Source organism: Saccopteryx leptura, chromosome 6 (genome assembly GCF_036850995.1).
Source record: "Saccopteryx leptura isolate mSacLep1 chromosome 6, mSacLep1_pri_phased_curated, whole genome shotgun sequence".
Classification (NCBI taxonomy): domain Eukaryota; kingdom Metazoa; phylum Chordata; class Mammalia; order Chiroptera; family Emballonuridae; genus Saccopteryx; species Saccopteryx leptura.
This window is the reverse complement of record NC_089508.1, coordinates 147,942,100-147,956,827: the sequence shown is the minus strand read 5'-3', so window position 1 is coordinate 147,956,827 and position 14,728 is coordinate 147,942,100. Positions and strand designations below refer to the sequence as shown.

Below are 14,728 nucleotides of genomic sequence, written 5' to 3'. Positions count from 1 at the left end.
TCATTCCCTTCTAAGGAGGTAAGGTACCCAGCTTCTCACAGCTTAAGGTGGCAAATGATGTGAGTGTTATGGGACCTCTTGAAGAGCCCCTTCAAAAAAGACATAATTCTCAATTCCTGGTCAGGGCACACAGAAGCAGCCATCTGCTTCCCTCCCTCTGCCTCTCCCCCTTCTCTCCCAATGTCAGTGGCTCAATTGGTTCAAGAGTGGCCCCAGGTGCTAAGGACAGCTTGGTTGGTCCAAGCATCAGCCTCAGGTACTAAAAATAGCTCAGTACTAGAGCACTGGCCCTAGGTGGGGTTGCTGGGTAGATCCCAGTCAGGGCACATGGGGGAGTCTGCCTCATTATATCCCCTCTTCTCACCTTAAAGAAAAAAAGACATTTTCTGGCATTTTTCTTTCCACTTTCTCTTGGGAGGAAATGTGTCTCTCAGTTCTGTGAGCAGCTCTAGGAAATACATTGAACCTGAGGAGGGTGGGTCTTAGGAATCTCTGATTTATAGCCAGTTGGTCAAAAGCACTGGTAACAACCTGGACTTGTATCTGGCAAGGGGAGCCAGGAGTCTTGTAGCACTGCATAACCCGTGGAATCGACGCTATGTCTGGGTAGACAGGTCAGAACTAAGCTGAACTGTAAGACATCCCAGCTGGTGTCTGGAGAGGAACTCGGTGCTGTGTGGGAACCCCACCCTTCACTCACTGAAAGTTGTCTCAGAACCATTTTACACAGAAAAGTCACAGACACAACCAGCAAGACAAATTAGCAGTTGTCTTCCTGATTTATTAGCACTGGTTTGACAAAATTAGTGAGAAATATGCCTAAAGAAAGCTGACTCAACCCTGTTAGCACATAATACAAACGCTTCTCTCATTACATTCTTTTTTTTTTTTTTTTGAGAGCCCGAACACAGTCCCCCACCACCACAAATTATGCAGTCGAGTTTCCCACATTTGGGGAAATCGCAGGGGTCAGCACATCCGAAGTGCAATGGATAAGCCTCGCCCTGGGAAAACCACCTTTGTGATCATGGTATCTCCCCTGCCAGGTAAGTATTCTCATTACATTCTTTACAGTGGAGAAAACCTCTCCAAACTCTTCCTCAGAACTTCCTCCACTTAAAAAAAGTCATAAAAGTAAGTAAAGCCATAAAAGTATTAGGGAGAAAAACTATAATTAAAAAAAAAATCCTCCCGAGGTAGGAAAGGCCTTTTAAAATATGAAATAAGTTGATTAGGAAAAAAATTTTTTTAAATAAAATATGAAATAAAAATTGATACATTAATTATACAAATATTTTAAACACTGTAAAAGTAAAAAATAATTTTCAAAATTATTTTTTGGGGAAAATTATTTATAAGACATAAATGGCCAATTTCCCTAATCTCCTCAAAATATTTTTAAATCACTAACAAAATTAAAAATTAAGAAGAGAAACAATTTTCAATGACAGGTGTCAAACCCTTCAGAAAGGCTAGGGTACTTGGTAACACTGAAAACAGTTCGTTGTCAGTCTACATAAGAACTCAGCCCCTGAGGCTCCCTCCTTGATTCCACGTAGCCAGATTCATGCACAACTTCAATGTGTTTGCTAGCGTTCACATACACATTCAAATCAACGAGTTTTCACTTTGAAGTTAATTCTAATAGGTTTTCAAGTCTCTATAATAAATATTCAGCCAGAGTTTAGATAACAATGAAATACCAATATATGGCTTCACATGGTCATCAAAATTCTGTGACAAGTCTACTTTCATCCTTTCTAAATTATCCCAACAGTCCTGGGGAAACGTGACAAAAATCTGGTTCTAAACCCGAAACCGACATTTTCTGAATCAATCAAACCACATATTCCTTTGTTCTTAGAAAAGAAAAGAATTGGATTTGAAAATTTTCTCCTGGGCAAAAAGGGTATTTCAAAGCGAAAGCTAAATTTTGTAAGTTGTCTTCAAAAACCAGTCACACCATTGTAACAGTGAATATAAGTTGAGTCCTCCTTGGAGAGAAATAACCAAAAAACCTCCCAAATTATGATCACCACCTTCATACATCCCAACATATTTATTTTTAAAATAATTCAAATACAGAATTCAGAACATGCAACAATGTCTTTTATTATGTATGGGTTTTAGAAATTATTCCCTTAATCTCTCCATACACAGGCAAAAATAAAGTGTACTGTTTAACATAGTAGAACCTGCAAAACTGATCATTGCCTACAGCAGGGAAAATTATCCCCCAGACCTGCTTAACCAGGAGGCCAGTTCATCTGCCGACCCCCAAGAACATGAAGATGAACGTGATAGACAGACTGCCCACCGTCAGAGCCCTCGTTGACCACCATCCGGTACCCCCTCTTCAGGCCCAGGTCAGCAGCGCATTTCTTGCCAACAATCATTAAATGTCCAAGAAGCTGTCAAAGGGGAAAAAAAGTTTCTTAAACTCAAGCAATTTACAACTTTTTATCATTAAATAATGAACTACCAAGCTGAAACAGTAAATTAAAAAACTGCCAGGTGAAAACATAGTTCTTTGGGCAGATATTTGGAAACTCTTTTAATCCTAATACAATATAACTTACAATAAAAAAAAAAACCCAGTAAGATTAAATAAATATTTATTACTCTTTCAATAAAAGAATTAGAAACATAAATCTATTGCTCACTTGAAACAATTTTTAAATTAAACTGCAAATGGCATTTAAGTGTTCTTAATAAAGCAAGACATCCTGCTTGCTTGTTATGGGGCAGTGTATCAGTCAGGATAGATTTGGTTATGCTGTGGTAACAAACTACCCCTAAACCTGGTTGAAAACAAAGAAATATTTCTTGTGTTCACTACACGTTCATCACAAGTTGACCAGGCTCTATTTCTATATTTTTTTCATTTTGAAATCCAGGCTGAAGCAGCAGTTGAATAATTGTAGTGACAGAGGAAAAAGAGGACATGGCAAACCAAATGCTACCGTTTAAAGTTTCCACTCAAAAAACATACATCATTTCTGCTTGCATTCACGGGCCAAATAAAGTCATATTGTTGTAATGTAACCAGCGAGTTCCACAAAGACACCAAGTCCAGATGAATTTTTGCGGAGTTTATTAATTAGCCGACTAGCTACACGGGGCACAATCCCAAATCATGTAGCTCAGAATATAGCTCTGAGGCTGGTTATATAGACATGATCACATACTGGCTGGGGGGAAAAGGAGGGGAGCAAGGTACTAAAGTCATTCACTGATAAACTTGCAACATTTATCTATAGGATCTATTAAAAGGAAAAACATTCTTACATATTAAGACCAAAGATAACATAGCAGTGCTAAAAGTTTACCATACCAACACAGTAGCAGCAAATGTTTTACATATCAAAGACATTCCCAAATCTTCTAGGGTTTACAACCTATCCCTGTTGCCACAATAGTGGGAAATGAAATGTTTAGCTTAAGATAAAGTGAGAAGCTAAATGAAATTACCTTTGCTAAGAGTGTTGGGGCTAGCTTACTAGGAAACCTAATAAACTAGTCCTTCCTTGCTTAGTTTACAAGTTTTTATACATATAAAGGATTTCAAAAGGGATGATTATTACAAAGCATATAAAATGTTACAGAATGCAGGTTTTTCAAGCAAGGGGAGTGGTCTCGTGATCCCTTTGTCTAGACCAGCGGTTCTCAACCTGTGGGTTGCGACCCGGCAGGGGTCAAACGACCAAAACACAGGGGTCGCCTAAAGCCATCGGAAAATACATATTTCCGATGGCTTTAGCCGCTGAGAAGCCACGCTACCATCTGCAGCAGCACTATTCAGCTTGAACGCACGCCGTTATGGATGTGCGTTCCAAACTGAATGCCTGCGGTCATGCGCAGACGTGACTGCATCATCCGTCCGGAGCCTAAGGGGCGGGGGAAGCGGGGGAACGCTCCACAGTCCATAGCAGCGCATTACGTGTGTCCCGCGCTTGCTGACGTCATCAGTGGGCGGGTGCAGCAAGCGCCGGAGGACAGAAGCCTAGGAGGCGGAGAGCCAAGAGAGCCTGCGAGACAGCCTGCTGGTGTAAAAAAGGTTAATAATGTAAAAACAGTACACACACCATACACACAATACTGTGTAAGTGTAAGGTGCTTTGTGTGGAATCATTACACAGTACACAAAGCAGCTTACACTTACACAAAGCACCATACATTTACACAGTGTGAACTACATCGGTCTTATAAAAGACCACTATAAGATGTAGTTCACACTGTTCCCCAATGTATAATTATCTCCCATATCTCCCACTATTTTCCCATATTCTGAATGAGGAAACTGCTGAAATCAACGGTTTCCAGCATTGAATCCGCCTCCTATTGATTTCATTGGCAGTGCGGAAATTTTGTGGAAGAGAGCTCCCGAGAACTCGGGTTACCACACAATCTGCCGCAGCCTCTTTTTGATTTCAATAAGAGGCGGAGAAATGACAGTTTCCGACACATTTCTTCCTCTGCTATTCAAGTCAATGGGAGGCCGCAGCGGATTCCACTCAAATATAGAGCATGTTGCTTAATTTTTTTCACGCTAGAACTTTTCCTAGAGCAGAAAAATTCCAAAGGTGGAATCCGCCACGCCCAACAGACTGAAAGAGGCCTCACACTGAGGAATCTGCTGTGCAGATTCTGCAGTGTAAAAAGATCTGCCTCCTATAGACTGAAAGAGGCCTCACACTGAGGAATCTGCTGTGCAGATTCTGCAGTGTAAAAAGATCTGCCTCCTATAGAAGTCTATTGGGGGTGGCGGATTCCACCTTTGGAATTTTTCTGCTCTAGGAAAAGTTCTAGCGTGAAAAAAATTAAGCAACATGCTCTATATTTGAGCGAAATCCGCTGCGGCCTCCCATTGACTTGAATAGGAGAGGAAGAAATGTATCGGAAACTGTCATTTCTGCTGTACAGGGGATCTCTCTTCTGCAGAATCCACGGGTCTCCCATTGAAGTAAATGAGATGTGGATTCCACCGCAGAAACCACTGCTTTATAGTGTGAAAGAGCCCTGAAAGATACCATGCTGTGCAGAAACTGCAGTGTATCCTATGACATAGTTCACACTGTTCTATATAGAAAACTTGCCACTACTCTGGAAAAAACAGATCCATTAGTTAAGCAGCTATTTACGGAATGGTAGCCCTAATACACTAGGTAAGGAGGTCCATTAGTAATAAATATTTCTCAATATATAATTAAATGTTGTTTTTGTGATTAATCACTATGTTTAAATTATGTTTGATTTGTAGCAATGAGAATACATAATGCATATCAGGTATTTACATTCCGAATCATAACTGTAGCAAAATTACAGTTATGAAGTAGCCACCAAAATTATTTTTTGGTTTGGGGTCACCGCAACATGAGGAACTGTATTGCAGGGTCACGGCATTAGAAAGGTTGAGAACCACTGGTCTAGAATCTAACATACGTCACTCTCAGGACTCCAGGAGGGGAGGAAGAGTTAGGATCAGCGTAAGAATTTTTAATTAAGATATGTAAACATTGTCTCCTAAAGGATCTTAAGGAAGGGGAACAAGAAGTTTTCAGATAAGCTTATCTTCTTGATTTTTCTTCTTCAGAAAGGAGGGGTAAGGGGGCCTGACTCTTCCTTTTAAAATACAGTGTCCATAAAGTTATGGTGCACTTTTGACCAGTCACAGGAAAGCAACAAAAGACAATAGAAATGTGAAATCTACACCAAATAAAAGGAAAACTCTCCCAGTTTCATATCTATTCAGTGCAGTTCAATGTGGGCTCACACACAGATTTTTTAGGGCTCCTTAGGTAGCTATCCCGTATAGCCTCTACAGATTCGTCACTGACTGATGGCCTACCAAAACGGGGTTTCTCCACCAAACTGCCGGTTTCCTTCAACTGCTTATCCTACCGAGGAATGTTATTCCTATGTGGTAGCGCTTCCTTATAAAGGCGCCAATATTCACGTTACACTTTGGTCAAGGATTCGAATTTAGCGAGCCACAGAACACACTGAACTTTCCTCTGTATCATCCACATCTCGACTGGCATCGCTGTGGGCTGCTCCGCTGTATACACGGTGTTACATCATCATCTGCGCAAGCGCACATGCTGCCACATCATCCTACAGAAACTGGGCGGGTTTTCCTTTTATTTGGTGCAGATTTCACATTTCTATCGTCTTTTGTTGCTTTCCTGTGACCGGTCAAAAGTGCACCTTGACTTTACAGACACACTGTACTAATAATGTTAACAAGTTTTGCAATTTCTACCTTATCACAGTATCACCAGTCCTGACTGACATCAATGAGGCAGCAAGTATAATGCACCTCTAAAGAACAGTGAATATTTATAAGCAATTATACACTCTACCACAGAGGGTTAGGAAACAATTTTAATTGAGGTCTGTACCTTCTGGCAAAACCAAATAATTATTTTTCTTTCCTTTAACAGTAGTAATAAAAGAAGAGTTCATTAACCCCTCCTAGCTGATATGCTATTTCTTTGTTGAAGAAAAATGAGTCTCATCAACTAGTCCTTATGAAGAATGCTTTCTGCTTAAGATTTTGCGATAATGCATGTTAACTAGAATTATTGTGATCATTTCATAATAAATACATCTCTCAAATCATTATGTTGTATACCTTAAACTAATATAATGTCAATTATATCTCATTTTTTAAAATTCAAAATATTTATACATTGTATTTAAGCCCTAATGATTTAGTTTTCCTAAGTAATGACCTTAGTAAGATGAAAATATAACATCAGTTTAAGGTTAAAATTTAGTCTCCCAATTTAAAAAGCAAGAAAATAAAAATTGTGCTAGTAAATTTACTTACACTTTCATCATCATCTTCTGCTACAGAAATCTGGGATATATGCTTCTTGGGTATCACCAGAAAATGTGTTGGTGCTTGAGGGGAAATGTCATGGAAAGCAAGACACTAAGGAGGAGAGGGGAGAAATCAAAGTTTAGTATATCCTTTAGTAAGCTAAACTTAATTCATTCACAATAACCCCATGGGAGACACTGTATAGTAAATGTTAGGAAATCAGTACTGTACCCAATACATGTAGTTTCCTGATACTTTTCATGAATTTACAGTCTAATGAGAAGACTCACTTTAAACAAATAAAAATATAACCAAAGAGCCTACATGTTACAAAGAGAAAGTAAAGGGTGAAATACATGATTATCAGAGGAAAACCTGATTTAGATTGGGTGATCAGGGCCAACCATTTTGAGGCAGCAACATTTACAGTGAGATCCAAAGGATGAGTACAAATTACATAGGCAAATCCTTTTCTACCTTTCCCGTTTGATCTCATATAACTCTTCCAGCTCAAGTTACACTGTCCATCTCTGTCTAGCCTCTGGGCTTTTTCAAGTGCAGTTTCCTCTACTACAATGATCCTCTCTCCCCTCAACCCCAACTTCGGCCAACCTAAACTGCTCTTCATTCCTCAGCTCCCAGTATAGCTATCATTTTCCAAGGATATCTTCTCTGATTCCCCTCTCCACCTAGGTCAGGAGCTCTTGGCTGTGTAATTTCCAGGTTTATTCCTTTACTGCAGTGATCAGTTTTTTAATTACATACTTGTAATTACAAAAATACCTATTTCTTCCCATTGTACTAAACAATTTAAGAAATATATCTATTCTCTTTTGTAGAAATGAAGAGGATAAGCAGCATGTATACTAAGACATACAGAATGTTTTTGTATCTCTTGTTCCCTACTGAAGGTGTAAGCTACTTAGAACCTATCTTGCTTACCTATGTCAGTGATTCTGCTGGGTATTCCATACCAAATGATGATTCATTTAGATTGCCTCATGCTGCTGTACAGTTGGGACTATGGTGGCTCAAAAGTCAGTATTTAACGATCACTTATAAAAGCAACTGAAAATATTTCAAAAGAAATGTGTACTCTCCAAAACAGTTCAAAAATGAACTTCCCCAACTAGTAACAAATATATTTAAAGTTATCCTCGAGGAAGCTAATTATATTTTAGCTTAACATTTTGAATGTAAGAACACTCCTAGCACCATGAAGTGAATGTCTTCCTTATATTTCATAGTTCTTAATTTCACGAAGGTTACAGAATCATGTAAAATCATCCAACCTTTCTGCCAATCTTTTTATCTGAGATCCAAACCCATAAATACTACGGCCACTAAATATTTCACCCAAGATGTCTGAAAGTCGCATCAATTCGGCCCTTCTAAACTGAACTTCACTTATAGTGAAGCCATCAAGAACTACGATTCTAGTCTCTTGGCATAAAAGTGCTTTTTGACAAATATAAACGGGACCATTCTCCCCGGGAGGGGCACCCGGAAAGCCAATCCCGGAAGCGGACCCACTGAGCTTCAAGTCCGCGGAAAGTAGGGGCTGGGGGTGGGGTGGAGTGGGGGCTGGGGCTGGGGCTGGGGCTGGGGGCGGGGAGGAGTGGGGGCTGGGACTGGGGAGGAGAGGGGGCTGGGGGCGGGGAGGAGAGAACGCAGGGCCGGCCCCACACGCCCCCCAGCCCCGAGACTCCGGGGACCGCCCGTAGGCCGCCTGTGCGCGGGAGATCGCGGAGATTGAGCCGAGTCCGGGCGCGATCGGGTTTCGCCCTGTCAGGCAGAGCGCGGGCGAGATTGTGAGATTCCTGCCACAGCCGAGTTCCGAGGCAGCCGCGGGGTGGGCGGCGCCCACGCCGAGGACGCGGCGCGCCCTGCACGCGCGCCCAGACCCCGCGAGGCGGCCCCGCGGGCGCCCGGCGGCCTGGCCCGGCCCGCGCCCGGGCTGATAACGCGTAACCGGAGCGCCGGCACGCGCCGGCAGGCCGCTGGCTGGGGGCCCGAGGCAGAGGCCGCGCCGGGCGCCCGGTCCCGTCCCCGCGCGGCCCCGCGCCGCCGCCCGACCCTTCTCTTCTCTCCGCGGGACCCCCGGTCCAGGAATAGCCGCCCGCCTCCGCCCACGAGTGAGTCAGCGCCCGGTGCCTACCTGGTCATCCTCAAAAATGATTTTGGCTGGGATTTCCTTGCGAATGATCTTCCCGAAGATCGTGTCGCCACCAGGCCGAGCGGCCTGAGCCCTGGCGATCTCATCAGCCATCGCGGCTCCCCACCCGCACCTCCGCCAGGGGAGAAGCTCGGGAGCAGGGTGGGGCGGGGCGGGGGAGTGGGCAGGGGGCGGGAAGCGCGCGGCCAAGCCTGCGCGGGACCGCTGCCCCGCTGCCGAGCTGGTCCTGCGCCTGCGCACTGGCTACCTCCGCTGTCGGTGCGGCGGCCGCGTGGCAGCCGGAGGCGAGCGGCGGGGCGATACCCGACACGGGAAATGTTTTTGATTCCAGGCTCCTCCAAGGAGCAAGGAGCCGCACTGATGTCGTTTTTCTTTATTCCTTTTTTGTCTCTCAGGGGCAGAAGTTACTGTTATAAACCATTCTTCGCTTGCTTTATGGACCCTTGTAGGAAAAAGTGGATACTGTAACTGAAAAGATTTGTTAATCCAAGCAGTGCTGGCCATGTTTGCTGGGTGAGATACCGTGACACGTTAATTTCTTAGCCACAGCTAAGAAATTTCTTGACTCCAGCACGTAAGACCTTGTATCATTTTCCCCTCTCCCTCTAACAGTGGTTCTCAACCTGGACTGCACATTAAAATCACTTGGAGAGATTTTAAAAAATCTCGCGAACCTGACATCAGTCGTGTATAAATGTCCCTAGATTCCTACAAAGAATTTTTCCTGGCAGTAATCAACGATGTCAAATGCCCCACCTTAAAGGACCAGAATTTCCTTTACCCCACATCTTCCTCCATACATTTGCTCCTATTTTAGAGTTTTCTGTATCTTGTGTCCACATTCTCATCTTTCTGTTTTTGAGCCCATTCCTCTCTTGTGAAAATCACTGAGGACCTCCCCTTACAAAATCCGATAGCTAATTCCAGTTCTCATCATACTAGACCTCTTGGCATCATGGGTCACTGTTGACCATTCTCTCTTAGCAATAGTCCACTCACCAACGTCTGAATCCTATTTCTCTGTCCTTCACAGGGATTTTGTTCTTGGCCCTCTTTTCTAGCTAACAATCTCCAAGTGTCCTTATTAAGAAAAATTAACTATACCTCCCGGACTATCCTATATGATTATATTTTACTACTTTATCTCTGCGAAAATACCGTTAGCAGCCCCCTTTGATATCAAAAGTGTCCCATTTGTTACTTTTGCTATCAAAGACACTACTGGGACAATTGGTGAAATCTAAATAATGCCTATAAATTATATAGTTTTGAAAGGCATGTTAATTTCCTCACATATCCACAGCAAAACGATCAAAATCAGTTGATCTGTGCTGGGGTTCTATAACTTAGGTTTCTAACATGTTTCTAGGTGGTGCAGTTACTGCTGGCCCTGGAACTATAATTTGAGAAACACTGATGTAAGAGAATGTCTTTTCATGGGAAACAACTCACTGAAGTATTTAGGAGAATAGGGGTATCATGTTGGCAACTCTCAAACAATAAAGAGATACAAAACTAAGAACATTTGGGGAATCTGAGTGAAAGGTATATGCAAATTGTATCTATTACTGCAACTTTTCTGTAAGTCTGAAATAGTCAAAAAGTTAAAAAAATACATATGTACTGGTTTAGTTAATAAGTAATATGGTCACCTTTTATTAAGTCTGGGACTTTACCATCTACAGAGCAATGACTCCCCAGTGTTTAGCACCTGACCTACCTCCCTTCTTAATTCCAGATTGGTCTATGGTACATATTACTGCCCACTCACCACCTCCATTTGGGTTTCTACTTGGCACTTCAAATTTATTTCTGCTTTCTCTACAACAAACAATGGAGTGAAAAGCCTCTTCCTGTGGCATTCTATTTCTGCTATAACATCATTCACTGCATTGCTCAAGTCAAAAGTCTTGAAATCATCCTTAACTCTTCTGTCTGTACTTTCAGCACATTTCATAAATCTAATCACTTCTCACCTCTACCCAATCACCCTAATCCAAGCTACTATTGTATAGATGACCATGTCCTAATCTCTGGAGCCCATAATTTTGTTATTTTTTACATGGTAAAGGGGACTTGCTGATGTAAATCAGTTAAGGATCTTGAGGTAGAGAGATTCCTGGATTTTCCATGTGGGGCCCATATAATCACAGGGCCCTTTATAAGTTTCAAAGGAATACAGGAGAGTGACAGAGAAGGAGATATGATCCATGGAAGCAGGGGCAAGAGTATAAAATTGAAGGTGCTGTACTATGGCTTTGAAGATGGAAAAGGCAACAATCAGATTGTATTCTGGAAGTCAAGTCCAAATTGGGTTTCACTGTGCTAAAATTATGGTGTCATTACAGGGGCTACATTCCTTCCAGATGCTCTAGGGGAGAACAGTTCCCTTACCTTGTCCAGCTTCTAGAGGCCACCTGCATTCTTTGGCTTGGGCCCCCTTCCTCCATCTTCAAAGCCAGAAGTATAGTATTTCAGACCGCTCCATAATTCTGCCTCCTTCTTCCATTTATAAGGTTCCTTGTGATTTTCTTGGGCCCACCAGACAATCCAGGATAATTATCCCATCTCAAAAACCCTTTTTAAAAAAATTTTTTTTAAATTGATTTTAGAGGAAAGGAGAGAATGAAAGAGAGACAGGAACATCAATCTAGTCCTGTATGTTCCCTGAACTTCTGGATTATGCTCTAACCAACTGAATTATCTGGCCAGGGCTCAAACATTCTTAACTTAATCACATCTGCAAAGTCCCTTTTGTCATATAAGGTAGCATATTCAGAAGTTCCTAGGATTTTGGAGGTCATTATTCTGCCTCCCACATAGCTCCATGAACTTACATGATGAACATGTTGGAATTTCCTGTTCAGTTCTGGGCTCCCACACTGTCAGATACCAACAAACCAGAACAAATTCCAGAACAACCAGAATAGTCACCCCATTTATGGAAAAGCTGAAGGGACCATAGAGAGTTCTCTAAGAGAAGAGAAATTTCAGGACTGAACTGATTTGAGCATGATGGGAACTGTATTTTCAAATATTGGCTGATTAGGGATTTTGGTTAACTGAATACAGGACTCCAGAAATTATAACAATGAATTATAAACTTTCACAAAATTGGGTAATGATCCTAAACTGGAAATGAAAATAAGCATCTTTTCATCATTCATTAGCAATCAGAAGACTCAGCAATGCAATGCCACAAGATCATCTAATTTATTGTTCCTGGATAAAAGAAAATACCTAGTATATTTGGTTTAATTACTTGATTGGATTACACCCTCTTCTGCAAATCTAATCATTTTAATTTAAAAAAGCAGAGTAGACTCAAAATTGTCACAGGGATATAAAGTACAGCATAGGGAATATAGTCAATAATGTAATAAGTGTGGCACCATGAGCGGACTAGACTTACCAGGTGATCACATTGTAAATTATGTGTCTAACCACTATGCTGTATACCTGAAATTAATATAAAATAATGTTGAATGTCAACTGTAATTGACAAGTTAATTTTTTTAATTAAAAAAGCAAAGTCGACAAACCTTGCTATTTTCATGATGACTTTCACATGATGTAAATCACAAAGAAGGAAAAGGGTCTTGGAGATCCATCGATTAAAATCTTTTCATTATTAATAAAAAGTCGGGGGAAAAAAAGTCAGTTTTACCTAAAAGTGAATATGAAAGGCTGTGGGGGTACAGAAGGCAACCAATGCTTATGCAATGGGAACAAGGTTGAGATTTTTCTTGATGTTTGAAAGCTCATAAGTTAAAATGTACTTAAAGCTTTATGATTTTCTTTGATCGTGATGCTGCTTCTAAACTATTTCGGACCTCTTAAGTAGCAAAACCAAGGAGTAAGGCAAGTTGAGCAGACTGGATGTGTAGAGGGCAAGACTAGGCTTTCAGGTCATGCATAGGGATTTGTATCCCAGACCTCCTTTTACTCGCCCTGTGGTGTTAAGCAAGTAAATCAGCCTCACCTGCTGGGGAAATTAAATGAGAGAACATACGCAAAGCACTTTTGGGAGTCAGCGTTCCAATCAATGTCCGCTACAGTTGTTATGGCTTGGCTCTTATTCACTTTTGCAAGAAGACAGTTGCAACTGGAAAATGTTAAAATAAGGGTTCTTTAACAAAAAAGTTCAACCCCGAAACAGGAGGTAATGAATAATGTATAGATGCGGAAGTCACCCATTAAAGGTCAAACCACTCTCCGCCCCCAGAGGTTGCAGCATAAAAACCCGGAAGTGCCTCTGCCCCTAACTAACATAGCGGCCAAATGGTTTCCGTTCTCCTCTCCCCAGTAATTGGCCTCCGTGGCTTCTCGCGGTTTTACAAGAAGGTGCCGGCTTAGCAAAACGCCTTTCTCTCCCCCTCACGCGGAAGGCGGTACTACGAAAGAGATACTGTTTGGTGATTGGTTGCAGCGCGTTAGGAACGGGGTTACTGGCGTTGGCCTGCGCACGCCAGGCCGTGATTGGTTGCCGAGAGGCGGGGCGACTTGTCCACTGGAGAGGTAACCGTCAAGATGAGAAGAGACATGGGTCAGGCTGCCAAGGTGACAGGGCCTGGGGAGGTGTTGGATGCGATGCGGCCTATGGATGGTGTCTGAGTGCCGTAGCTGGGGTTCAGGCACTCCGCAGAGGATGTGGGTGGTAGAGGGTTTGTGCTGGTGTGGGGGAGGGAGGGAGGCCGCAGTGGCTCCTAGTTCTTAAGTCTACCGGGGTGCCGAGCGTGTTCGTGTTGCAAGACATGAATTCTGCCCGCGGCTCATCCTCCCTCCGAGTATTTGTGTGAGGGCCCCGTTTCCCATCCTTGGCACTGTGAACGAGTCCCCAAGGCAGTCCTGTGTTCCAGCCGTCCGGTTAGGGGGGAGGTGGATTCTTGTAACTGAGCAGTACATGGGGCTCTGGGGACTAAGGGAACCGGCTCGCGGCAAATTCACTTACCAAAAATAACCACGACACAGAACAGAGACCCAAGTGCTGCCGAGTCACAACCCTGAGGACCTGGTCGCCGGTTCATTTCTCGTCAACTGACGCACGTTCCTGGCCGGTGCACAATTATTAGCGACGAGTTATCTAACCTTAACTATCAGGATAGCCAGTTGGGACCCGTCCCTGTCACTGTCTGAAACACAGGCATGGAAAGGAGAAAGTGGCCAGCTACAATATGAGAAAAAGCTATGCTTATGGTCAATGACAGGGACCGCCAAGCAATGCCTTTCTCTGCAGACCATGGGGTTCTCAGTAGCTTTGATATACGTCATAGCATCAATAGAAACAATGGTAAAAGGTTAGTCATTCAAATAATGTGAGTGTCTATAATAGTTAATAGTACCTGACAGCCAACATGTAGCCATACTATCTAGGCATAGTGGGTGGATGCAACAATAAACAGACCACTTTTGCCTTCATACAGAAGTCTAGCAGGTTGACAGTTACTTAATTAGAATTGTATTAAGCACCTTGAGTTGAAAATATAGTGTGTTTTGTGTTCATATAAGTGGGATTTAGCTATCTGGAAAGAAGCAAAAAGACAAAACAAAAAAATCACTTCTCATAGAAGTTTAAGTTAGGTTTGAGACCTGAAGTTTGGTTGTAAATTAGCTAGGAGAAGAGAGAAAAAGACCATTTCAGAAAAAGGAAGTAGCATATGGAAAGTGCTTGAAAAATGGGAAGTTGCTTGGAAAACTTGAATACAGATAAAAGGACTCATTACCAA

At 42.4% G+C, this 14,728-nt stretch overlaps 2 protein-coding genes and 1 non-coding gene across 4 annotated transcripts in view; 1 reads left to right on the top strand and 2 right to left on the bottom strand.

The window, feature by feature from the left end:
- Positions 1–894: 894 nt before the first annotated feature.
- On the bottom strand, positions 895–1,054 carry LOC136377675 (U1 spliceosomal RNA). Its single transcript, XR_010746352.1, has one exon. It is a non-coding gene; the product is annotated as a U1 spliceosomal RNA (small nuclear RNA).
- Positions 1,055–2,087: 1,033 nt separating this feature from the next.
- Positions 2,088–9,232, bottom strand: HINT1 (histidine triad nucleotide binding protein 1). The gene is made up of 3 exons (XM_066388079.1): positions 8,985–9,232; positions 6,833–6,937; positions 2,088–2,411 (listed from the first exon to the last, which is right to left on the bottom strand). Exons 1-3 carry the CDS (start codon positions 9,093–9,095, stop codon positions 2,247–2,249), a joined length of 381 nt encoding a protein of 126 aa, XP_066244176.1. The 5' UTR covers positions 9,096–9,232; the 3' UTR covers positions 2,088–2,246.
- A 4,055-nt stretch (positions 9,233–13,287) lies between these two features.
- The window catches only part of LYRM7 (LYR motif containing 7), a 33,477-nt gene continuing 32,036 nt past the window's right edge, over positions 13,288–14,728 (top strand). Inside the window, exon 1 of one of the 2 annotated variants that reach the window (XM_066388078.1) lies at positions 13,288–13,562. Coding sequence is in view for 1 of the 2 variants with exons in the window: in XM_066388077.1 (XP_066244174.1) it covers positions 13,533–13,562 (30 nt within the window). In the remaining variant the exon portion in view is untranslated. The remainder of the gene's footprint in view (positions 13,563–14,728) is intronic. The other variant, XM_066388077.1, reaches the window with a different exon arrangement.